Raw genomic sequence first — 22,695 nt, 5'->3', positions numbered from 1 at the left:
GGCGATGGGTGGGGTCTGGGGCGGGTGTGACAGACTCTCAGGGTGGCTGACGGGGTCTCGAGGCAGCTGATGGGGCTTTTGGGCTGGTAGCCGGGGTCTGGAGTGGCTGATGGGGGTCTTGGCGTGGCTGACTGGGTTGGAGGCAACTGATGGTGTCATGGGGTGGCTGATGGGGGTCTCAGGGTGACTGATGGGATGTCTGGGGTGGCTGATGGGGGTGTCAGGGTGGCTGACGGGATCCTGGGGTGGCTGGTGGGGGTCTCAGTGTGACTGAGGGGCCCCGGTAGGTGGTGATGGGCCCCGAGAACAAGCACTGGGTGGTGGTCTTAGGTGAGCGAGGATGAGCTGGAGTCGGAGCGGGAGGAATACCAGCGGGAGGAGTACCGCGAGAAGTCAGAGAGCGGTGGCAGCGACTCTGGGGGGGCGGCCAGGAAGCGGCGGCGGAAGCACCGTGAGAAGAAGGAAAAAAAGACAAAGAGACGGAAAAAGACTGATGAGGAAGGGGGGCAGAAGGTGAAGGTACGGCTGGGGGGCACCACCCGTGGGTGGGGGGCACCCAGTGGGTAGGGGAGGGTGCCTGGGGGCACAGGGGCTCCCCCAGCGCTGCCCTGGGGGGGTCCTTGTGGGGGGCCCATGCCGGGGGGGGGGCGGGGCATGGGGGTCCTGTCACTGCGTAGGGACCCATAGGGATCCCATCGCCCGTGGGGGTGCCTGTGGGGGTCCCATCATGGTGTGGGGACCTCTGGTGGCCCTTGTGGGGGGCCCATGCCGGGGGGGGGGGGGGGGGGGAGGGGCAGGCATGGGGCTCCCATCACTGTGTAGGGACCCGTGGGGATCCTGTGGCCAATGTGGGTGCCTGTGGGGGTCCCAACACCCACGTGGGTCCTCCTGGGGATCCTGTCACTCTGTGGGGTTCCGTGGGGGGTCCCATTGCCATATGGGTGCCCGTGAGGGTCCTCGTCACCTGTATAGGTGCCCATGAGGGCCCTGACACCTGTGGGTGGGTCCTATAACCTGTGTGGGTTGATGTGGGGGTCCCATCACCCCTGTGGGTGTCCTATCACCCGTGCTGGGGCCTGTGGGGGTCCTGGTGGGTGACGTGTTTCCTTATTCTCTCTTGTCCCTGTTCCTGTGTGTTTCTCACGTTCCTTTCCCCCTCCTGGTGTCCCCCTCTGTGTCCCCCCCCGCCCTGTGTCCCCCTCCCCGGCGCAGGCAGTGGAGCAGAAGTCCTCGGCGCAGCTGCTGGGGGCCTGGGGGCTGGAGGACGTGGACCATGTGTTCACCGAGGAGGACTATCACACCCTCACCAACTACAAAGCCTTCAGCCAATTCATGAGGTGGGTGGGGGGGCGCACCTCAGGGTCCCAGAGGGTCCCTCTGGGTGCTGGGGGACACCTCAGGGTACTGGGGATGCGTCTTTTAGGTCATCTCAGGGTGCTGGGGGACACCTTGGGAGGATGGGAGGGTGCACCCTGGAGTGCTGTGGGGCTCCTCTGGGTCTTGGGGGGGCTACAGGGACACTTTGGGGTGCCTCAGGGTCCTTAGGGATCTCTCTGGGTGCTGGTGGCTACTTGAGAGTGCTTGGGGGGGATGATTTTAGGGTGGCTCAGGGTGTTTGGGGGGCACCTCAGGGAGCTGGGCGGGGGGGGGCATAGGAATACCTTGGGGTCCTGGGGGACCATGGGGGCATCTTGGGCTGCTGCGGGGGTTGGGGGGGCACCTGGGGGTGCTTGGGAGCCATTGGGGCACCCTGGGTTGAAAGAGGTTTGTGGGGGAGCATCAGTGGTCCCCAGGTGCCCCCCGCCAAGGTGTCTCGATTCCCCTGTGTACCCCCCCCCCCCTTCCCCCCCACCAAATCCTGGGGTCCCCCCTCCCTTGTGTTCCCAACCCACCTCCCTCCCTCCCCCGCCAGGCCCTTGATCGCCAAGAAGAACCCCAAAATCCCCATGTCGAAGATGATGACCATCCTGGGGGCCAAATGGCGAGAGTTCAGCGCCAACAACCCCTTCAAGGGCTCCGCCGCCGCTGTGGCCGCCGCCGCCGCCGCTGCCGCCGCCGCCGTGGCTGAGCAGGTGTCAGCTGCCGTGGCTGCCGTCGCCCCCGAGGCGCCCCCCCCCACCCCTGCGCAAGGCCAAGACCAAGGAGGGGAAAGGTGGGTGCTGCCTGGGTGCCCCCTACCCCGGATGCCTGGGTCCTTGCGAGCTGGGAGCTTTATTGGGCCCTGGGAGGGGTTTGGGGGGTGCCTGGGGGGGGCTTTGAGGAACCTTAGGGGGTCCCTAGGGGAGTTTGGGGGTCCCCTTGGGTGATCCTGGGGGCTTTGAAGGTCCCCTGGGAAGGCTTTGGGGATCCTTGGAGGGTGTTGGGGTTCCCTAGGGGGACCCTGTGGGCTGTTTTGGGGGTCCCTGGGGGTGTTTGGGGGTCCCTAAAGGGAATTTAGGGCTCCCTGGGGGAGTTTGGGGGTCCCTTGGGTGATCCTGGGGGGCTTTGAGGTTCCCTGGCGAGGCTTTAGGGATCGTGGGGCAGTTTTGGGGGTCCCTAAGGGGACCCTGGGGGAGTTTGGGGGGTCCCTAGGAGGATCCAAGGGGGCTTTAAGGGTCTCTGGGGAGGCTTTAGGGATCCTGGGGGATTTTGGGAGTCCCTAGGGGGACTTTGGGGGTCCCTAGGTGGAGGTTGGGGGGCACTAGGAGGATCCTGGGGGAATTTTGGGGATCCCTGAGGGGAACTTAGGGATCGTCAGGGGTCCCTAGAAGGATTCCCGGGGGGCTCTGGGATTCCGTGGGGAGGCTTTAGGGATCAGGGCGGGATCTGGGTGTCCCCAGGGGGATCCCCCAGGCAGTTAGGGGGTCCTTGGGGGTGGACTGGGGCGTTCCCTAGAGGTCGGGGGGGGGGGGGGTGGGTCCCCAGGAGGACCCTGAGGTGGGGACTGGGGGGGTCCCTGGGGTTCTCAGGGGTCTGGGGGAGGGGGTGCCAGGCTGGGGGATGTGTGTGTCTGTGTCCCCCCCCAAATGCCTGTGTGTCCCCTCCCCCCAGGGCCCGGCCACAAGAAGCGCAGCAAGAGCCCGCGGGTGCCGGAGCTGAAGAGGAAGATGAAGGGGAGGAAGATGGCGCCGCTGAAAATCAAACTGGGTGTGCTGGGCGGCAAGCGCAAGAAGAGCAGCTCGGTAGGGCCTGTCCCCTCGGTTGTCCCCCCCGCGGCGTCCCCCCCCCCTCCTGTTCCCCTCGTGTCCCCTCCTGTCCCCTACCCCCGGTGTCCCCGTGTGCCCTCCTGTCCCCAAGCGGTGGCACCTGGCCACGTGTTCCCATCCCACCGCTGCGCCCCCCCCCCCCCCCGTCTCTCCCTGCCTCCCCCCGTGTCCCCCTCATCCCCCAGTGTCCCCCGTTGTCCCCCAATGTCACCCGCTGTCCCCGGGCAGAGTGAGGACGCGGGGGAGGCGGAGGAGGAGTCTGACGCTGAGAGCCCCGGGGTGCTGGGTGCCACCGCCCGCCCTGACCCCACCACCCGCCTCAAGAAGCTCAAGCGGGGACGTCCCGGTCGCAAGAAGAAGAAGGGTGAGTGTCCCCAAAGTGTCACCAGTCCCCGGGTGCCACCACCACCCCAGACCCCCACGGCGGGGACGCCGGGTGACGCCCCCGTCCCCCCCCTCCTCGCCTCTCTCCTTGCAGCCCCCTGCGCCGGCCTCAGCCGGGAGCGCGGCCCCGTGGGGATGGGCACGGCGCCCGCGCACGGTGAGACACCCCCACCCCACGCCGTCCCCAAGTTGTCACCCGGGGTCCCCAAGCCCGTGGTGTCCCCCTGAAGAGGGGTCCTCATTCCTTTCCCCCTGTCGGTGGTGGCGTCTGCGGGGTTCCTCAGCCCCTGGCTTCTTCCAAGGAGCGCAGCGGTGTCACCGTGTCCCTGTCCCCACCAGCTCTCCTGGGTGTTTGGTGTCCCCAGTGTCCCTGGTGCCACCACATCCCTGTGTCCCAGCGCCCCTGCTGTCCCCAGTGCTCCCCTCTCCCTGGTGTTCCCATCCCCCCACCCCTAGTGGCCCTGTCCCCAGTGCCACCATGTCCCCATCCCCACTTCCCCTGTCCCCTGTGTCCCCATCCCCGGTGTCCCTTAGTTCCTGTCCCTGGATGACCCCAGTGCCCCTTTCCCCAGTGTCCCCATGCCCCTGTCCCTGGGTGGCCCCTGGTCTCCCCGTGTCCCCATCCCCAGTGTTCCCAGTGGCCCCGTCTCCGGGCACCCCTGTGTCCCAGCACCCCATCCCTGTTTCCCAGTGCTCCCGTGTCCCCATCTCCCAGCACCCCCCTGTCTGCAGCTGCAGTACCACTGTGCCCTCTGTCCCTGGGTGTCCCCAGTGCTCCCAGTTCCCTCGTGCCCCTGTCTCCCAGCATCCCAGTGCTCCCAGTGCCCCCGTGACCCCATCCTCCAATGCCCTTGTGCCTGCTGTCCCCAGGTGCCCCCAGTGCTTCCAGTTCCCCCATGTCCCCATACTCTGGTTGCTCCCAGCTACTCCCATGCCCTCATCCCCCAGTGCTCCCAGTTACTCCCATGCCCTCATCCCCCAGTGCTCCCAGTTACTCCCATGCCCTCATCCCCCAGTGCTCCCAGTTACTCCCATGCCCTCATCCCCCAGTGCCCGCCTGCCTCCAGTGCTCCCAGTTCCCCCATGCCCTCACCCCTGGTGCCTGCCTGCTCCCAGTACCCCCATACCCCCATTCCCAGTGCCTGGCTGTCCTCATGCCCCAGTGCCCGGCTGCCCCCAGTGCTCCCAGTTACTGCTATGCCCTCATCCCCAGTGCCTGGCTGCCTTCAGCGCTCCTAGTACCCCCGTGCCCTCATCCCCACAGTGCCCCCATCCCCAATGCTCCCAGTACCCCCATGCCCCCCACCCCCAGTGCCCCCCTGTCCCCGGCGCCCCGCCCCCCATCCCCCCATCCCCCCATCAATCCGGGTGGCAGCGGGTGGTGCGTGGCGTCCCCGCAGGGCCGGGGCCGGAGGAGGAGGGGGACGGCTACGAGACGGACCACCAGGACTACTGCGAGGTGTGCCAGCAGGGCGGGGAGATCATCCTCTGCGACACCTGCCCCCGCGCCTACCACCTCGTCTGCCTCGACCCCGAGCTCGACCGCGCGCCCGAGGGACGCTGGAGCTGCCCCCACTGCGTGAGTGGTGGGCCGGGGGACTTGGGGTGGGGGGTGGGGGTGGGGAGGGGTGGTTTGGGTTCTCTAGGAGGATCCTGGGGGCAGTGTGAGGCTCCCTGGAAGGTTTTGGAGGTCCCTAGTTGGGTCCTTGGGAGAGTTTGGGGGTCCCTGGGGGGTTTTGGGGATCCCTAGAGGGTTCGTGGAGGAAGTTTGGGGGTCTCTAGGGGGTTCCTGGGGCAGTTTGGGGGTCCCTGAGGGGTTTTGGGGATCCCTAGAGGGTTCCTGGGGGAAGTTTGGGGGTCCCTGGGAGGTTCCTGAGGGCAGTTCGGGTGTCCCTGGGGGAGTTTGGGGGTCCCTAGTGGTATCCTGGGGGCAGTTTGGGGGTTCCTGAGGAGTGTTGGGGGACACACTAAGAGATCCTGGAGGGCTCTAGGGGGTCCCTGGGGGACTTTAGTGGTTCTCGGGGGGTGTGTGTGTCCCTAAGGGGTCTCTTAGGGATTCTGGGGGTCTGTGAGAGGATGACCCCAGGAGGTTTGGGTGTCCCTCGGGGTGTCCCCAGGAGGTTTGGGTGTCCCTGGAGGTGTCCCCAGGAGGTTTGGGTGTCCCTGGAGGTGTCCCCAGGAGGTTTGGGTGTCCCTTGGGATGTCCCTGGAGGTGTCCCCAGGAGGTTTGGGTGTCCCTGGAGGTGTCCCTCGGGGTGTTCCCAGGAGGTTTGGGTGTTCCCAGGAGGTTTGGGTGTCCCTGGAGGTGTCCCTAGGAGGTTTGGGTGTCCCTGGAGGTTTGGGTGTCCCTTGGGATGTCCCTCGGGGTGGCCCCAGGAGGTTTGGGTGTCCCTGGAGGTGTCCCCAGGAGGTTTGGGTGTCCCTGGAGGTGTCCCCAGGAGGTTTGGGTGTCCCTGGAGGTGTCCCCAGGAGGTTTGGGTGTCCCTGGAGGTGTCCCCAGGAGGTTGGGGTGTCCCTCGGGGTGTCCCCAGGAGGTTTGGGTGTCCCCAGGAGGTTTGGGTGTCCCTCGGGGTGTTCCCAGGAGGTTTGGGTGTCCCTGGAGGTGTCCCCAGGAGGTTTGGGTGTCCCTTGGGATGTCCCTCGGGGTGGCCCCAGGAGGTTTGGGTGTCCCTCGGGGTGGCCTCAGGAGGTTTGGGTGTCCCTTGGGATGTCCCTGGAGGTGTCCCCAGGAGGTTTGGGTGTCCCCAGGAGGTTTGGGTGTCCCTGGAGGTGTCCCCAGGAGGTTTGGGTGTCCCTTGGGATGTCCCTGGAGGTGTCCCCAGGAGGTTTGGGTGTCCCTGGAGGTGTCCCCAGGAGGTTTGGGTGTCCCTGGAGGTGTCCCCAGGAGGTTTGGGTGTCCCCAGGAGGTTTGGGTGTCCCTGGAGGTGTCCCCAGGAGGTTTGGGTGTCCCTGGAGGTGTCCCCAGGACGTTGGGGTGCCTGACGCCGGGTGTTGCTCAGGAGAAGGAGGGGGTGCAGTGGGAAGCGAAGGAGGAGGAGGAGGAGGAAGAGGAGGAGGAGGAGGAAGGGGAGAAGGAGGAGGAGGACGACCACATGGAGTACTGCCGGGTGTGCAAGGACGGCGGGGAGCTGCTCTGCTGCGACGCCTGCGTCTCCTCCTACCACATCCACTGCCTCAACCCGCCCCTGCCCGAGGTCCCCAACGGCGAGTGGCTCTGTCCCCGCTGCACGGTACCGGGGGGGCGACCTGGGGGGGACGGGGACACGGGGGGGGGACATGGGGACGGACACGGGGACACGGACCTTGGGGGGATGGGGACAGGGACAGGACTTGATGGGGACGGGGGCAGGGATGGGGATGGGAATGGGGACAGGGACAGGATTTGAGGGGGACAAAGATAGGGACAGAGACAGGACTTGGGGAGGGGGACAGGGACAGGACTGGATGGGGACAGGGCTGGGGACAGGGACAGGACTGGAGGGGGACAGGGGTGGGGACAGGGACAGGAGTTGAGGGGGCAGGGCTGGCGACAGGGACAGGACTGGAGGGGGACAGGGGTGGGGACAGAGACAGGACTGGAGGGGGACAGGGGTGGGGACAGGGACAGGACTGGAGGGGGACGGGGTGGGGACAGGGACAGGACTGGAGGGGGCAGGGATGGGGACAGGGACAGGACTGGTGGGGACAGGGACAGGACTGGAGTGGGACAGGGGTGGGGACAGGGACAGTACTGGAGGGGGCAGGGATGGGGACAGGGACAGGACTGGAGGGGACAGGACTGGTGGGGACAGGGACAGGACTGGAGGAGGACAGGGCTGGGGACAGGGACAGGACTGGATGGGGACAAAGATGGGGACAGGGATGGGACTGGAGTGGGACAGCTCAAAGCTGAGGCCAGTGCCAGAGCCTGATGGGGACAGGGACAGTGACAATCTGTATCCGGTGATGCTGGGGCCAGCGCAGTGACACTGCCACCGCTCCTTGGGGACCAGGCGGGGACAGCCACCCCTTGGGGTGGGACCCTGCCCCTCCCTCACCTGCACTGGGTGTCTGGGGGGGGTGGTGGTGGGTGGTGCTGTGTGTGACCCCCACCCCCGGTGACACGACGAGGTGGCTGTCCCCGCGTCCCCAACGCCGCTGTCCCTCCGCAGTGCCCGGTGCTGAAGGGGCGGGTGCAGAAGATCCTGTACTGGCGATGGGGGGAGCCGCCCCCCCCCGTGGCTGCCCCCCCCTGGCGCCCCCCCCGAGGGCCCCCCCCAGGCGCGGCAGGGCCGCTCCGAGCGGGAATTCTTCGTCAAGTGGGTCGGGCTCTCCTACTGGCACTGCTCCTGGATCAAGGAGCTCCAGGTATGGGGGGGGGCACCCCCCGACCCCCCCGGGGGTCCTGGGGCTTGGGGGGGGCTGGTTCTGGGGGGAGGGGCTGGTACATCCACGCTGGGGCCTGGTACTGGGAGGGGTGGGGGGCTGGTACTGGGGGAAGGGGCTGGTACACCCACGCTGGGACCTGGTACTGGGGGCGGGGGGGGGGCTGGTACGCTCACCTTGGGGGCTGGTACTGGGGGGGGGGGGTGGCTGGTACTGGGGCAAAAGGCTGGTATACCCACCCCTGGGGGGGGCTGGTACACTGGGGGAAGGGGCTGGTACTGGGGGGAGGGGGTGATACACCCACCCTGGAGGGCTGGTACTGGGGGGGAGGGGGGGTCTGGTACTGGGGGGAGGGGGTGGTACACCCACCCTGGAGGGCTGGTACTGGGGGGGAGGGGGGGTCTGGTACTGGGGGGAGGGGGTGGTACACCCACCCTGGAGGGCTGGTACTGGGGGGGAGGGGGGGTCTGGTACTGGGGGGAGGGGCTGGTACACCCACCCTGGGGGGCTGGTACACTGGGGCGGGGGGGGGGGGGGGCGGCGATAGAGCCACCCTGGGGGGGGGTGTCTGATAGCCCACCCCTGGGGGGTCCTGATATTGGGGGGGTCCAATGTCCCCAACCGGGAGGTTCCCCAGGACTGGGGACCCCCTAGTATCCCTAGTCGGGGGTCCCCAATATTTGGGACACCCCAATATAGTCAACTGGGGGCACCTGGGGGATTCCCCAAGACTGCGGACCCCCCCCCCCCCCCAGTATCCCCAGCTGTGGCTTCCACAGGCTTAGGGACCCCCCAGTAACACCAACTGGGGGGGGTCCCCAGTCTTGGGGGCCCCCCAAGATCTCCCCCTCGGGGCCACCACCATCTTCGGGGCTCCCCATGGTCCCCACGCCACCCCCACCCAGGGGCAGGGGGCGAGGGGCAGCCCCCCCATTCCCCCCCCCCCCCCCACTTTGTGAGGAGCCCTTGGGGGGTAGGGTGGGGGTTGTGCTTGGCCCCCACCCCTAATTTGGGGGTGCCCCCCCCCTGGCCCCCCCCCCAACAGCTGGAGATCTTCCACCTGGTGATGTACCGCAACTACCAGCGCAAGAACGACATGGACGAGGCCCCCCCCCCCTCGATTACGGCTCGGGGGACGATGACCCCAAAAGCGAGAAACGGGGGGCAGGGGGGGACCCCCTTTTTGGGGGGATGGAGGAGCGTTTCTACCGCTACGGCATCAAACCCGAGTGGATGACGGTGCACCGCATCATCAACCACAGGTGGGGCAGCACCCGCGGGTGCCGCGCGGCTCCGGGGGACCCCCGCAACACCCCCACCCCCCCAAAAAAAACGGAGGGGACAAGGGGGCATCAGAATGGGCAGGGGAGCGCTTGGGGAGGGGTTTGGGGACACCGCTGGCACCTGTGGGGACAGTCTGCGCGCCCGTGGGTGCTCTGAGGGCATCCCCGAGTCCTCCAAGGACACCCCCGGCACCCATGGGTGTCCCCCGGCAGCCACAGCCCCCCCCCCCCCCCCCCCCAAATTGGGGCGGGATGGCTGGCATTGATGTGGGGCTGGGGGGGGTGCCTGGGAGGGGTTTGGGGACACTGCAGGCACCCGTGGGGACACTCAGGGCATCCCTGGGTGCCCCCCTCCTCCCCCCACTATTTGGAGCAGTCAGGCACTGTCCCCAGGTGACCCCGTGCCCCTTCAGGGTGTCCCTGTCCCCAGGTGACCCCGTGTGCCCCTTCGGGTGTCCCTGTCCCCAGATGACCCCACGTCCTGCGTGTCCCTGTCCCCAGGTGACCCCGTGTGCCCTCCATGTGTCCCTGTCCCCAGGTGACCCCACGTCCTGCATGTCCCTGTCCTCACGTGACCCCCTGTGCCCTCCATGTGTCCCTGTCCCCAGATGACCCCACGTCCTGCGTGTCCCTGTCCCCAGGTGACCCCGTGTGCCCTCCGGTTGTCCCTGTCTCCAGGTGACCCCCTGTGCCCTCCGGGTGTCCCTGTCCCCAGGTGACCCCATGTCCTGCGTGTCCCTGTCCCCAGGTGACCCCGTGTGCCCTCCGTGTGTCCCTGTCCCCAGGTGACCCCACGTCCTGCGTGTCCCTGTCCCCAAGTGGCCCCATGTGCCCTCCGCGTGTCCCTGTCCCCAAGGGGCCCCGTGTGCCCTCCGCGTGTCCCTGTCCCCAAGTGGCCCTGTGTGCCCTCCGCGTGTCCTTGTTGCTGAGTGCCAACATGTCCTGTCTACATGTCCCCAGGTGACCCCATGTCCCGTGTGTGTCCCTGAGTGACCCCATGTCCCCTCTGTGTCCCCAGGTGACCTCGTGTCCCATCTGTGTGTCCCTGTCTGAGTGACCTCATGTCCCCTCTGTGTCCCCAGGTGACACCATGTCCCATCTGTGTGTCCCTGTCTGAGTGACCCTGTGTCCCCTCCATGTCCCCAGGTCACCCTGTGTCCTGTCCATCTGTCCCTGTCCCCAGGTGACCCAGTGTCCCCAGCTGACCCCGTGTCCTCTCTGCATGTCCTTGTCCCCATGTGACTCCATGTCCCTGGGTGACCTGTGCTGGTGTGTCCCCAGTGTCCCCCTCATGGCAGCTGATGATGACAGCGGGTGACCCCTGGTGACACTTGGGTGCCACCCACGTACCCTGCTGTCACTCATGCCCCAGCGGCACCTAGCAACACCCGCCTGGCCCTGCACGGCTCCTGGCTGTCCCCATGTCACCCAGGGGTGCCTGCTGTCACCCTTGGTTACCCCGTGTCCCCAGGGGTGCCTACTGTCATCCAGGGGTGCCTGCTGTCATCCAGGGGTGCCCAGTGTCCCCAGGAGTGCCTGCTGTCCTCCCAGGTCCCTGCTGCCCCTGTGGCACCCATTGTCTCTGGGTGCCCAGTGTCCCCCCGGGTGCCCAGTTGTCACCCCTGATCCCCACAGTGCCCATGTCTCTGGGTCCCCGAGGTCCCCCCAGGTGCCACGTGTCCCCACGGTGCCCGTGTCTCTGGGTCCCCGAGGTCCCCCCAGGTGCCACGTGTCCCCACGGTGCCCGTGTCTCTGGGTCCCCGAGGTCCCCCCAGGTGCCACGTGTCCCCACGGTGCCCGTGTCTCTGGGTCCCCGAGGTCCCCCCAGGTGCCCTGGTGTCCCCACGGTGCCCGTGTCTCTGGGTCCCCGAGGTCCCCCCGCCAGGTGCCACGTGTCCCCCACGGTGCCCGTGTCTCTGGGTCCCCGAGGGTCCCCCCGCCAGGTGCCACGTGTCCCCACGGTGCCCGTGTCTCTGGGTCCCCGAGGTCCCCCCCCCAGGTGCCACGTGTCCCCACGGTGCCCGTGTCTCTGGGTCCCCGAGGTCCCCCCGCCAGGTGCCACGTGTCCCCACGGTGCCCGTGTCTCTGGGTCCCCGAGGTCCCCCCCCAGGTGCCACGTGTCCCCACGGTGCCCGTGTCTCTGGGTCCCCAAGGTCCCCCCAGGTGCCACGTGTCCCCACGATACCCCTTGTCTCTGGGTGTCCATTGCCCCCTGCGGTGCCCGCTGTCCCCCGGGTGCCCGCTGTCCCCGCGTGCCCGCCGCGGTGCGGGGCGTGACGGGGCGTGCCGGCGTGCCGCGCAGCGTGGACCGCAAGGGGCAGTACCACTACCTGGTGAAGTGGCGGGACCTGCCCTACGACCAGGCCACCTGGGAGGAGGACGAAATGCCCATCCCCGACTACGACCTCCACAAGCTGGCCTACTGGAAGCACCGGTAAGGGACAGGGGACACGGGGGGGACATGGGGATGTGCCTACTGGAAGCACCGGTAAGGGACAGGGGACACGGTGGGGACATGGGGATGTGCCTACTGGAAGCACCGGTAAGGGACAGGGGACACGGGGGGGACATGGGGATGTGCCTACTGGAAGCACCGGTATGGGACAGGGGACACGGGGGGACATGGGGATGTGCCTACTGGAAGCACCGGTAAGGGACAGGGGACACGGGGGGACATGGGGATGTGCCTACTGGAAGCACCGGTAAGGGACAGGGGACACGGGGGGACATGGGGATGTGCCTACTGGAAGCACCGGTAAGGGACAGGGGACACGGGGGGACACGGGGGGACATGGGGACGTGCCTACTGGAAGCACCGGTAAGGGACGGGGGACGCAGGGGGACGTGGGGGGACATGGGGACGTGCCTACTGGAAGCAACGGTAAGGGACAGGGGACACAGGGGGACGTGGGGACGTGCCTACTGGAAGCACCGGTAAGGGACAGGGGACACAGGGGGGACGTGGGGATGTGCCTACTGAAGCACCGGTAAGGGATAGGGGACACGGGGCGTGGGGGGGACATGGGGACGTGCCTACTGGAAGCACCGGTAAGGGACGGGGACACGGGGGGACATGGGGGGACATGGGGACGTGCCTACTGGAAGCACCGGTAAGGGATAGGGGACACAGGGGGACACGGGGCGTGGGGGGACATGGGGACGTGCCTACTGGAAGCACCGGTAAGGGACAGGGGACACGGGGGGGACACGGGGCGTGTGGGGACATGGGGACGTGCCTACTGGAAGCACCGGTAAGGGACAGGGGACACAGGGGGATGTGGGGACGTTGCCTACTGGAAGCACCGGGTAAGGACGACAGGGGGACACGGGGGGTGGGGGGGGGGACATGGGGACGGTGGCCTACTGGAAGCACCGGGTAAGGGACAGGGGGACACGGGGCGTGGGGGGGGACATGGGGACGTGCCTACTGGAAGCACCGGTAAGGGACAGGGGACACAGGGGGACGTGGGGACGTGCCTACTGGAAGCACTGGGTAAGGGACAGGGGGACATGGGGGGACATGGGGACGTGCCTACTGGAAGCACCGGTAAGGGACAGGGGACACGGGGGGTGGGGGGACATGGGGACGTGCCTACTGGAAGCACCGGTAAGGGACAGGGGACACGGGGGGGTGGGGGGACATGGGGACGTGCCTACTGGAAGCACCGGTAAGCGGACGGGGGGACATGGGGGGGTGTCCCCCATGTTGTCCCCTAATGTTTCTCATGCTGCCATCTGTCCCCGTGTTGTCCCCCATGTCTGCATGTGTCCCCATGTTCCCTGTGTCCCCCACCTCCATGTCCGTGTCCCCCACCTTGGCCTGTACCCTCTCCCACTGTGTCCCCCCTCATGTCCTGTCCCCCCCCCCCCATGTCCCCACGTGGTCCCCCCCTGTCCCCAGGGGAGGTGTTCATGGGGGAGGACCCGGCCCAGCCCCGGGCGTTACAAGAAGAAAAGAAAGGGAGACACCGGGGGAGGGGGCCCCCTGACTCCCCCACCAACGACGTGAGTGCCCCCCCCCACCCCTGGGTGCCCCCCCCACCCCTGGGTGCCCCCCCCCAAGACACTTGTGTCCCCTTCCTGGACACCTGGGTGTCCTGTCCCCACGTCCCCCTGCCCTCCCCATCCCCCCCAAACCTGGGTCGCCCCCTGGTCCCTTGGGCCCCCCCCCCCCCCGGCTGCCTGGGTGCCCCCCAGGACACTTGGGTGCCCTCCCTGGTCCCTTGGGTGTCCTCCCTGGACACCTGGGTGTCCTGTCCCTTGTGCCCCCAACCCCAAACCTGGGTGCCCACCCCCTCAATCCCTTGGCCCCGCCCCCCCATGCCCCGCCCCCCCCACCCCACCCCCCCTCGCCCCGCTGTATCCCTGCGACCTCTGTGCCCCGTGGGTGGCAGGGGGCACCCGGTGGGGGTTGGGGGTGTATCCCAGCCCCCCCGCTGCCCCCCCCCTCACCGCCCCCTCCCCCTGCCCCGCAGCCGACGGTGAAGTACGAGACGCAGCCCGCGGTTCATCACGGCGACGGGCGGCACGCTGCACCTCTACCAGCTGGAGGGGCTGAACTGGCTGCGCTTCTCCTGGGCGCAGAGCACCGACACCATCCTGGCCGACGAGATGGGGCTGGGCAAGACCATCCAGACCATCGTCTTCCTCTACTTCGCTCTACAAGGAGGTGAGCTGCCACCCGCCGTCACCCGGTGTCACCCGCCGCCACCCGGTGTCACCCCCCCTGTGGCCCGCTGCCACCCGGTGTCACGCCCCTGAGCCCCGCTGCCACCCGCTGCAAACCCCCGGCACTCTCCTGGCCCTGGTGTGTTCTCCTTGGCCCTGGTGTCACCACCGCCTGGCCCTGGTGTCATCAGCCTAGCCCTCAGTGTCACCCACCTGGCCCTGGTGTGTTCTACTTGGCCCTGATGTCACCACCGCCTGGCCCTGGTGTCACCCACCTGGCCCTGGTGTGTTCTACTTGGCCCTGGTGTCACCACCGCCTGACCCTGATGTCACCCGCCTAGCCCTCAGTGTCACCCGCCTGGCCCTGGTGTGTTCTACTTGGCCCTGGTGTCACCACCGCCTGACCCTGATGTCACCCGCCTAGCCCTCAGTGTCACCCACCTGGCCCTGGTGTGTTCTAACTTGGCCCTGGTGTCACCACCGCCTGGCCCTGGTGTCATCTGCCTAGCCCTCAGTGTCACCCACCTGGCCCTGGTGTGTTCTACTTGGCCCTGATGTCACCACCGCCTGGCCCTGGTGTCACCCACCTGGCCCTGGTGTGTTCTACTTGGCCCTGGTGTCACCACCGCCTGACCCTGATGTCACCCGCCTAGCCCTCAGTGTCACCCACCTGGCCCTGGTGTGTTCTACTTGGCCCTGATGTCACCACCGCCTGGCCCTGGTGTCACCCGCCTAGCCCTCAGTGTCACCCAGCTGGCCCTGGTGTGTTCTACTTGGCCCTGGTGTCACCCGCCTAGCCCTCAGTGTCACCCACTTGGCCCTGGTGTGTTCTACTTGGCCCTGGTGTCCCTGCCGCCTGGTCCCCGTGTCCCTGCCGCCTGGTCCCCGTGTCCCTGCCGCCTGGTCCCCGTGTCCCTGCCGCCTGGTCCCCGTGTCCCTGCCGCCTGGTCCCCGTGTCCCTGCCGCCTGGTCCCCGTGTCCCTGCCGCCCTGGTCCCCGTGTCCCTGCCGCCTGGTCCCCGTGTCCCTGCCGCCTGGTCCCCGTGTCCCTGCCGCCTGGTCCCCGTGTCCCTGCCGCCTGGTCCCCGTGTCCCTGCCGCCTGGTCCCCGTGTCCCTGCCGCCTGGTCCCCGTGTCCCTGCCGCCTGGTCCCCGTGTCCCTGCCGCCTGGCCCTGGTGTCACCCACTTGGCCCTGGTGTCACCCACTTGGCCCTGGTGTCACCCACTTGGCCCTGGTGTCACCCACTTGGCCCTGGTGTCACCCATCTGGCCCTGGTGTGTTCTACTTGGCCCTGTTGTCCCTGCCACCTGGTCCCCAATGTCACCCGCCTGGCCCTGGTGTCCCTCCTACCTGGACCCCGGTGTCACCCTCCTACCTGGCCCCCGGTGTCACCCACCTGGCCCTGGTGTCACCCTCCTACCTGGCCCCCGGTGTCACCCACCTGGCCCTGGTGTCCCTGCCACCTGGTCCCCAGTGTCACCCACCTGGCCCTCATGTGACCTGCTGGGCCCCGGTGTCATTTGCCTGGTCCCTAGCGTCACCTCCCTGGCCCTGGTGTGGCCTACTTGGCTCTGGTGTCACCCACCCGGTCCTGGTGTGTCCTATCTCATCCCCAGTGTCACCTACCTGGCCCTGGTGTCACCTCTTCGGTCCCTGGTGTCACCTGCTGGGCTCTGGCATGTCCTGCTTGGCCCTGGTGTCCCTGCTGCCTAGTCCCTCGTGTCACCCCCCTGGCCCTGGTGTGTCCTACTTGGCCCTGGTGTCACCTGCCTGGCGCTGCTGTGTCCGACTTGACCCTGGTGTCACCCGCCTGGTTCACCAGTGTCACCTGCCTGGCCCTGGTGTCACTCACCTGGCCCTGGTGTGACCTACTTGGCCCCGGTGTCACTTCCCTGGCTTCAGTGCCACCTACTTGGCCCTGGTGTCACCCACCTGCTCCCTGGTGTCGCCTACTTGGCCCTGATGTCTCCCCCTTGGCCCCCATGTCACCCACCTGCTCCCCGGTGTCACCTGCCTGGCTGCTGGTGTCACCTACTTGACACCTACTTGGCCCTGGTGTCACCCACCTGCTCCCCGGTGTCACCTGCCTGGCTGCTGGTGTCACCTACTTGACACCTACTTGGCCCTGGTGTCACCCACCTGCTCCCTGGTGTCACCTACTTGGCCCTGGTGTCTCCTCCTTGGCCCCATTGTCACCTGCCTGGGCTCTGGTGTCACCTGCTGCTGGCATCAGCTCCTCCCTGTGTCCCTGCTGCCACCCAGGGGTGTCACCACGTCCCTGCCCATGTCCCCATGGGCAGCCCGGGGGTCTTGCTGCCACCTGAGACATTTTTACACCCCCACAACCGCCCCACGCTGTCCCCACGTCCCTGTTTGTGTCCCCATGGCCATGCTGGCCTTGTGTGTCACGCTGTCCTCGCTTCCCTGTGTCACACCGTTCCCACGTCCCCCAGGGATCCTGTGCCGCCCTGTCCCCCTGTCCCACCCTGTCCTCCGGTGTCCCCCTGTCCCCATGTGCGTCAGGGACCCTGTGCCACGCTGTCCCCCTGTGCCACCCTGTCCCCACATCCCCCAAGGACCCTGTCCCATGCCGCCCCGCCCCTCCCCCTGTGTCACACTGTCCCCACGTCCCCCAAGGGCCCCGTCCCCGTGTCCCCGTGTGACGCGCTGTCCCCCAGGGCCACACCAAGGGCCCGTTCCTCGTCAGCGCCCCGCTCTCCACCATCATCAACTGGGAGCGGGAGTTCCAGATGTGGGCCCCCGCCTTCTACGTTGTCACCTACACCGGGGACAAGGACAGCCGGGCCATCATCCGCGAGAACGAGTTCTCCTTCGACGACAACGCCATGAAGGGGGGGCAAGAAGGCCTTCACGATGAAGGTGAGCTGGGGGCTGGGGTCCCCTCGGGTGGGACACCTGGGTCCCTTTGGGGGGGGTCAGAGTGGCACCTGGAGACCTGGTCCCTTTGGGGGTGACAGGGGTGGGTGTACCTGGACACCTGGGTTCCTTTGGGGGTGCCGGGACACCTGGGTCCCTTTGGGGGTGACAAGGGGGGGTGCCGGGACACCTGGGTCCCTTTGGGGGTGACAGGGGTGGGTGTACCTGGACCCCTGGGTCCCTTTGGGGGTGACAGGGGTGGGTGTACCTGGACACCTGGGTTTCTTTGGGGGTGACAGGGGTGGGTGTACCTGGACACCTGGGTCCCTTTGGGGGTGACAGGGGTGGGTGTACCTGGACACCTGGGTTTCTTTGGGGGTGACAGGGGTGGGTGTACCTGGACACCTGGGTCCCTTTGGGGGTGACAAGGGGGGGTGCCGGGACACCAGGGTCCCTTTGGGGGTGACAGGGGTGGGTGTACCTGGACACCTGGGTTCCTTTGGGGGTGCCGGGACACCTGGGTCCCTTTGGGGGTGACAAGGGGGGGGCACCCTGATGCCTGGGTCCCTTTTGGGGGGTGGAGGGTACCTGGACAGGTGGGTCTCTGGGGTCTTGGGGTGCTGGGGGGGGTCACCTGGGCACTCATGTCCCTGAGGGGGGGTGGTCAGGGTGCCATGGGTGGGGGGTCAGGGTGCCCCACACACTGGGGTGCCATGGGTGGGGGGTTCGGGGCGGGGGGGGGCGGGCCAGGGTGCCCCAGATGCCATGGTCCCAGCAGAGGGTGGGGGGCAGTGGGGGTGCAGGGAGAGGCAGGCTGCCGGGGGGCCCCGGCGGCGGGGGTCCCGGGGGGGCACCCATGGGTGCTGACGGCCGCGGCAGCGGGAGGCGCAGGTGAAGTTCCACGTGTTGCTGACCTCCTACGAGCTGATCACCATCGACCAGGCGGCGCTGGGCTCCATCCGCTGGGCCTGCCTGGTGGTGGATGAGGCCCACCGCCTCAAAAACAACCAGTCCAAGGTGCCTGCACACTGGGGGGGCCCGGGGGGGGGGCGGTGCTGGGGGTGGAGGGGGCCGGGGGAGGGGGGCACCCAACTGCCTGGGGTCACTGGGAAGGGTGGCTGGATGCTGGGATGCCGCGGAAGGGTGACTTGGGACCCTGGGGAGGGGGCACCCAGGGGCTGGGATCCCTGTGGGGGGGGCACTGGGGGCTTGGGACCCTGGGGAGGGGTAGCTGGGACCCTGGGGAGGGGGCACCCAGGCACCGGGGTCCTCAGGGTGGGGGGGCACCCAGAGGCTGGGGTCCCTGGGTGCTATTGTGGGGTCGGGGGGAGCGTTCCCCAGATGCAGGGGTCCCGGGGTGCCCTGGGTGTGTGTGTGTGTGTCACTCCTGGGGTCCGCGGATGCCCTGGGGGGTAGATGGGGGGTCACTGCCGGACACGGGGGTCCATGGGTGACGCCCCCCCCTCCCCCCCCACAGTTCTTTCGGGGTGCTGAACGGGTACAAGATCGAGCACAAGCTCCTGCTGACGGGGACGCCGCTGCAGAACAACCTGGAGGAGCTGTTCCACCTCCTCAACTTCCTCACCCCCCGAGCGCTTCAAGTACGGCCCCCCTGTCCCCTCCTGGCCCCCCCGTGTCCCCTCCTGTCCCCTCCCCTCTCCCCCGGGTCCCTCTGGGTCCCCCTGTCCCCTGGTGTGTGTACCCCCCCGGTGTCCCATCCTCTCCCCTGCCCTCCCCCAGGGTCCCCCTGTGTCACTGGTGTGTCCCTGTGTCCCCTCCTGTCCCCTGCCCTCCCCCAGGGTCCCCCTGTGTCACTGGTGTGTCCCTGTGTCCCACTGTGTCCCCTCCTGCCCCCTCCTGTCCCCTGCCCTCTCCCAGGGTCCCCCTGTGTCACTGGTGTGTCCCTGTGTCCCCTCCTGTCCCCTCCCCTCTCCTTGTGTCCCCCTGTGTCCCCTCCTGTCCCCTGCCCTCTCCCAGGGTCCCCCTGTGTCGCTGGTGTGTCCCTGTGTCCCGCTGCGTCCCCTCCTGTCCCCTGCCCTCTCCCAGGGTCCCCCTGTGTCACTGGTGTGTCCCTGTGTCACCTCCTGTCCCCTGCCCTCTCCCAGGGTCCCCCTGTGTCGCTGGTGTGTCCCTGTGTCCCGCTGTGTCCCCTCCTGTCCCGTGCCCTCTCCCAGGGTCCCCCTGTGTCGCTGGTGTGTCCCTGTGTCCCCCTGTCCCCCTGGTGTCCACCCACCCCCCCCACCCCGCCCCGGTGTCCCGTCTTGTCCTCTGCCCTCTCCCAGGCTCCCTCTGCATCCCTGTCACTGGTGTGTCCTCTGGTGTCCCCTTCCCTCTCCCAGGGTCCCCCTGTGTCCCCTCCTGTCCCCTCCCCTCTCCTTGTGTCCCCTCCTGTTCCCTGCCCTCTCCCAGGGTCTCCCTGTGTCTCGGTCACTGGTGTGTCCCCACCTCTAGGGTTGTGTCACACCCACAGCCCCCCCCCCATCCATCCCCATGTCCCCCTGCTCCTCTGCCCCACCATGTCACAGCTGTCCCTGTGTCCCCCCGTGTCCCCAGTGTCCCCGAACGCGCCATGTCAGGGCTGTCCCCATGCCCCCCCCCCCCCCCCCGCCCCGTCACCACCAGCCTTGCCCCTCCTGCGTCCCCACCCCGCAGCCATCCCCCGTGTCTCCCCACACCACGGCCACCTCCATCCCCCTCCCCACATCCCTCTGTCCCCCCCCGCCATGTCACACGGTGTCACCCCTTACCCCCCACCCCCCCCAGCAACCTGGAGGGTTTTCCTGGAGGAGTTCGCTGACATCTCCAAGGAGGACCAGATCAAGAAGCTCCACGACCTGCTGGGCCCCCACATGCTGCGGCGCCTCAAGGCCGACGTCTTCAAGAACATGCCGGCCAAGACCGAGCTCATCGTCCGCGTCGAGCTCAGCCCCATGCAGAAGTACGCGGGGGTGGGGGAGGGGAGGCACCCTGAGGCCTGGGTCCCCCGGGGTGGGGGGAGGGGCGGCCCCCCGGAGGCCTGGGTCCCACCGAGCTCCCGTAGGAAGTACTACAAGTAACATCCTGACGCGCAACTTCGAGGCGCTGAACTCGCGGGGCGGCGGGGAAACCAGGTGTCGTTGCTCAACATCATGATGGACCTGAAGAAGTGCTGCAACCACCCCTACCTCTTCCCCGTCGCCGCCATGGTGGGGACCGCGGGGGGGAGCGTGGGGACGTGGTGGGACATGGAGGGGTTGGAGGGACGTGGTGGGACATGGGGACACGGCAAGGTTGGAGGGACGTGGTGGGACATGGGGACACGGCAAGGTTGGAGGGACGTGGTGGGACATGGGGACACGGCAAGGTTGGAGGGACGTGGAGGGACATGGGGAACACGGCAAGGTTGGAGGGACGTGGAGGGACATGGGGACACGGCAAGGTTGGAGGGACGTGGAGGGGACATGGGGACACGGCAAGGTTGGAGGGACGTGGAGGGACATGGGGACACGGCAAGGTTGGAGGGACGTGGAGGGACATGGGGACACGGCAAGGTTGGAGGGACGTGGAGGGACATGGGGACACGGCAAGGTTGGAGGGACGTGGTGGGACATGGGGACACGGAAAGGTTGGAGGGACGTGGAGGGACATGGGGACACGGAAATGTTGAAAGGACGTGGTGGGACATGGGGACGTGGTGGGACATGGGGACACGGAAAGGTTGGAGGGACATGGGGACATGGGGACACGGAAAGGTTGGAGGGACGTGGTGGGACATGGGGACGTGGTGGGACATGGGGACCCGGAAAGGTTGGAGGGACGTGGTGGGACATGGGGACGTGGTGGGACATGGGGACACGGAAAGGTTGGAGGGACGTGGAGGGACATGGGGACACGGAAATGTTGAAAGGACGTGGTGGGACATGGGGACGTGGTGGGACATGGGGACACGGAAAGGTTGGAGGGACATGGGGACACGGAAAGGTTGGAGGGACGTGGTGGGACATGGGGACGTGGTGGGACATGGGGACACGGAAAGGTTGGAGGGACGTGGTGGGACATGGGGACGTGGTGGGACATGGGGACACGGAAAGGTTGGAGGGACGTGGTGGGACATGGGGACACGGAAAGGTTGGAGGGACTTGGGAGGGACCATGGGGACACGGGGGTGGCAGCGAGGTGACACCCCTGTCCCAAGGAGTCCCGAAGCTGGCCGAGTGGCGCCTACGAGGGGGGGGCCCTCATCAAGGCCTCGGGGAAGCTGCTGCTGCTGCAGAAGATGCTGCGGAAGCTGAAGGAGCAAAACCATCGGGTGCTCATCTTCTCCCAGGTGGGGCGGCTGGGACCACCCCCCCCCACAGCACCCATGGGACCCCCCCAGCACCCACAGCCCCCCCCACAGCCCCTGGGTGCTCATCTTCTCCCAGGTGGGGTGGTCGGGACCACCCCCCCACAGCCCCCCCCCAGCACCCATGGGATTCCCACCCAGCACCCACAGCCCACCCCCCCAGCACCCACAGCCCCCCCTGCAGCCCCTGGGTTGCTCATCTTCTCCCAGGTGGGGCGGCTGGGACACCCCCCCCCCCAGCACCCTCACCCTGCCCCCAGTGCCCTCACCCCCCTCCCCAGCACCCACCCCCCAGCCCCTGGGTGCTCATATCCCAGGTGGGGGGGCCAGGACCCCCCTTGACACCCAACCCCCTCAACCCCAGCCCCCTGGCTCCTCCCAGTCCAACCAGCACCCATTCCAGCACCCCGCCCCATCCCAGCCCCCCAGTCTGACCAGTACTGGCTGCCCCCAGCTCCCCCTCTGTCCTCCTAGTCTGACCAGTCCCCGGTGACCCCAGCACCCCTAGGCCCTCCCAGTCCTCCCAGTCCCAGGTCCCCGCAGCCCCCTTGGGTGCTCCCAGTCTAACCAGTGCCCGCAGATGACGAAGATGCTCGACCTGCTGGAGGATTTCCTGGACTACGAGGGCTACAAGTACGAGCGCATCGAAGGGGGGCATCACGGGGGCCCTGCGCCAGGAGGCCATCGACCGTTTTCAACGGTAGGACCCCCGCATCTGGGGGGCACCCAGGGGTCCGGGGGGACACCCAGGCATGGGGGGGAGGGGCACCCAGGGGGGCAGGGGCCACCCATCCATCCAAGGGGGCACCCAGGCACTGGGGAGCGGGCACTCAGTGGTCCAGGGGGCACCCAAACATCTCGAGGGTACCCAGGCGTTTGGGAGGGACCCCCCAGATGTCCAGGGGGGTACCCAGCTGTTTGGGGGGACACACCCAGAAGTTAAGGGGGCACCCAGGTGTTGGGGAGGGACCCCCAGATGTCCGGGGGGGACCCAGATGTTTGGGTCAGGGGGCGAGGGGGAGGGGAGGGACACACAACCAGGGGTCTGAGGGGGTCACCCTGGTGTTTAGGGGGACCCAGGCGTGCAGGGGGGGCACCCAAGGGTGAAGGGGGCGCACAGGCCTGGCAGGCTGGCAACACGCAGGCCCTGCACGCCTCCCCCACCCGGGGGGGCACATATCCCCCCCACTTGGGGTGCTTTGGGGGGAGGGGGAGGATTTCCCTGGGTGCAGCAGCACTGGGGGGGGGGAATGAAGCCAGGGGGTCTCTGGGCTGGGGGGGCTGTGTGTCGTGTCCCCCCCGATACTGGGGGGGTTTGGGGTTCCTGGGTGTGGGGGGCCGGGTTTGGGGGGTGCCCCCCCCCGCTGACGCCGGGGGGGCAGCGCCGGGGGCCCAGCAGTTCTGCTTCCTGCTGTCGACGCGGGCCGGGGGCCTCGGCATCAACCTGGCCACCGCCGACAACCGTCGTCATCTTCGACTCCGACTGGAACCCCCACAACGACATCCAGGTCTGTCACCCGGCGGCACCTGTACGGTGTCACCCGCCCGGCACCCCGGCACCTGTACGGTGTCACCCATCCCAGCACCCCATCCCCCACCCGATGTCACC

General features: G+C 67.9%; 1 protein-coding gene across 1 annotated transcript in view; it reads left to right on the top strand.

Moving 5' to 3' along the window:
• Positions 1-21,786, top strand: part of LOC121082140 (chromodomain-helicase-DNA-binding protein 3-like) — a gene marked incomplete at its 3' end in the record, with an annotated part of 31,440 nt that extends 9,654 nt beyond the window's left edge. The window contains 29 exon segments of the mRNA XM_040581472.1: positions 331-519; positions 1,213-1,337; positions 1,913-2,110; positions 2,112-2,152; positions 3,031-3,161; positions 3,414-3,549; positions 3,664-3,726; positions 4,970-5,148; positions 6,569-6,799; positions 7,721-7,794; positions 7,796-7,916; positions 8,980-9,039; positions 9,042-9,196; positions 11,520-11,651; positions 13,120-13,222; positions 13,693-13,716; positions 13,718-13,870; positions 13,872-13,886; positions 16,564-16,737; positions 16,739-16,765; positions 17,642-17,779; positions 18,240-18,363; positions 19,526-19,700; positions 19,803-19,815; positions 19,817-19,861; positions 19,864-19,947; positions 20,937-21,068; positions 21,667-21,735; positions 21,737-21,786. Of these exon segments, the coding sequence (XP_040437406.1) occupies positions 331-519; positions 1,213-1,337; positions 1,913-2,110; positions 2,112-2,152; positions 3,031-3,161; positions 3,414-3,549; positions 3,664-3,726; positions 4,970-5,148; positions 6,569-6,799; positions 7,721-7,794; positions 7,796-7,916; positions 8,980-9,039; positions 9,042-9,196; positions 11,520-11,651; positions 13,120-13,222; positions 13,693-13,716; positions 13,718-13,870; positions 13,872-13,886; positions 16,564-16,737; positions 16,739-16,765; positions 17,642-17,779; positions 18,240-18,363; positions 19,526-19,700; positions 19,803-19,815; positions 19,817-19,861; positions 19,864-19,947; positions 20,937-21,068; positions 21,667-21,735; positions 21,737-21,786 (3,161 nt within the window).
• Between the last annotated feature and the right edge of the window lie 909 nt (positions 21,787-22,695).

Source organism: Falco naumanni, unplaced genomic scaffold, assembly GCF_017639655.2.
Source record: "Falco naumanni isolate bFalNau1 unplaced genomic scaffold, bFalNau1.pat scaffold_329_arrow_pat_ctg1, whole genome shotgun sequence".
NCBI classification, from domain to species: domain Eukaryota; kingdom Metazoa; phylum Chordata; class Aves; order Falconiformes; family Falconidae; genus Falco; species Falco naumanni.
The sequence above is the reverse complement of the archived record's forward strand: the minus strand, read 5'-3'. Positions and strand labels throughout refer to the sequence as shown.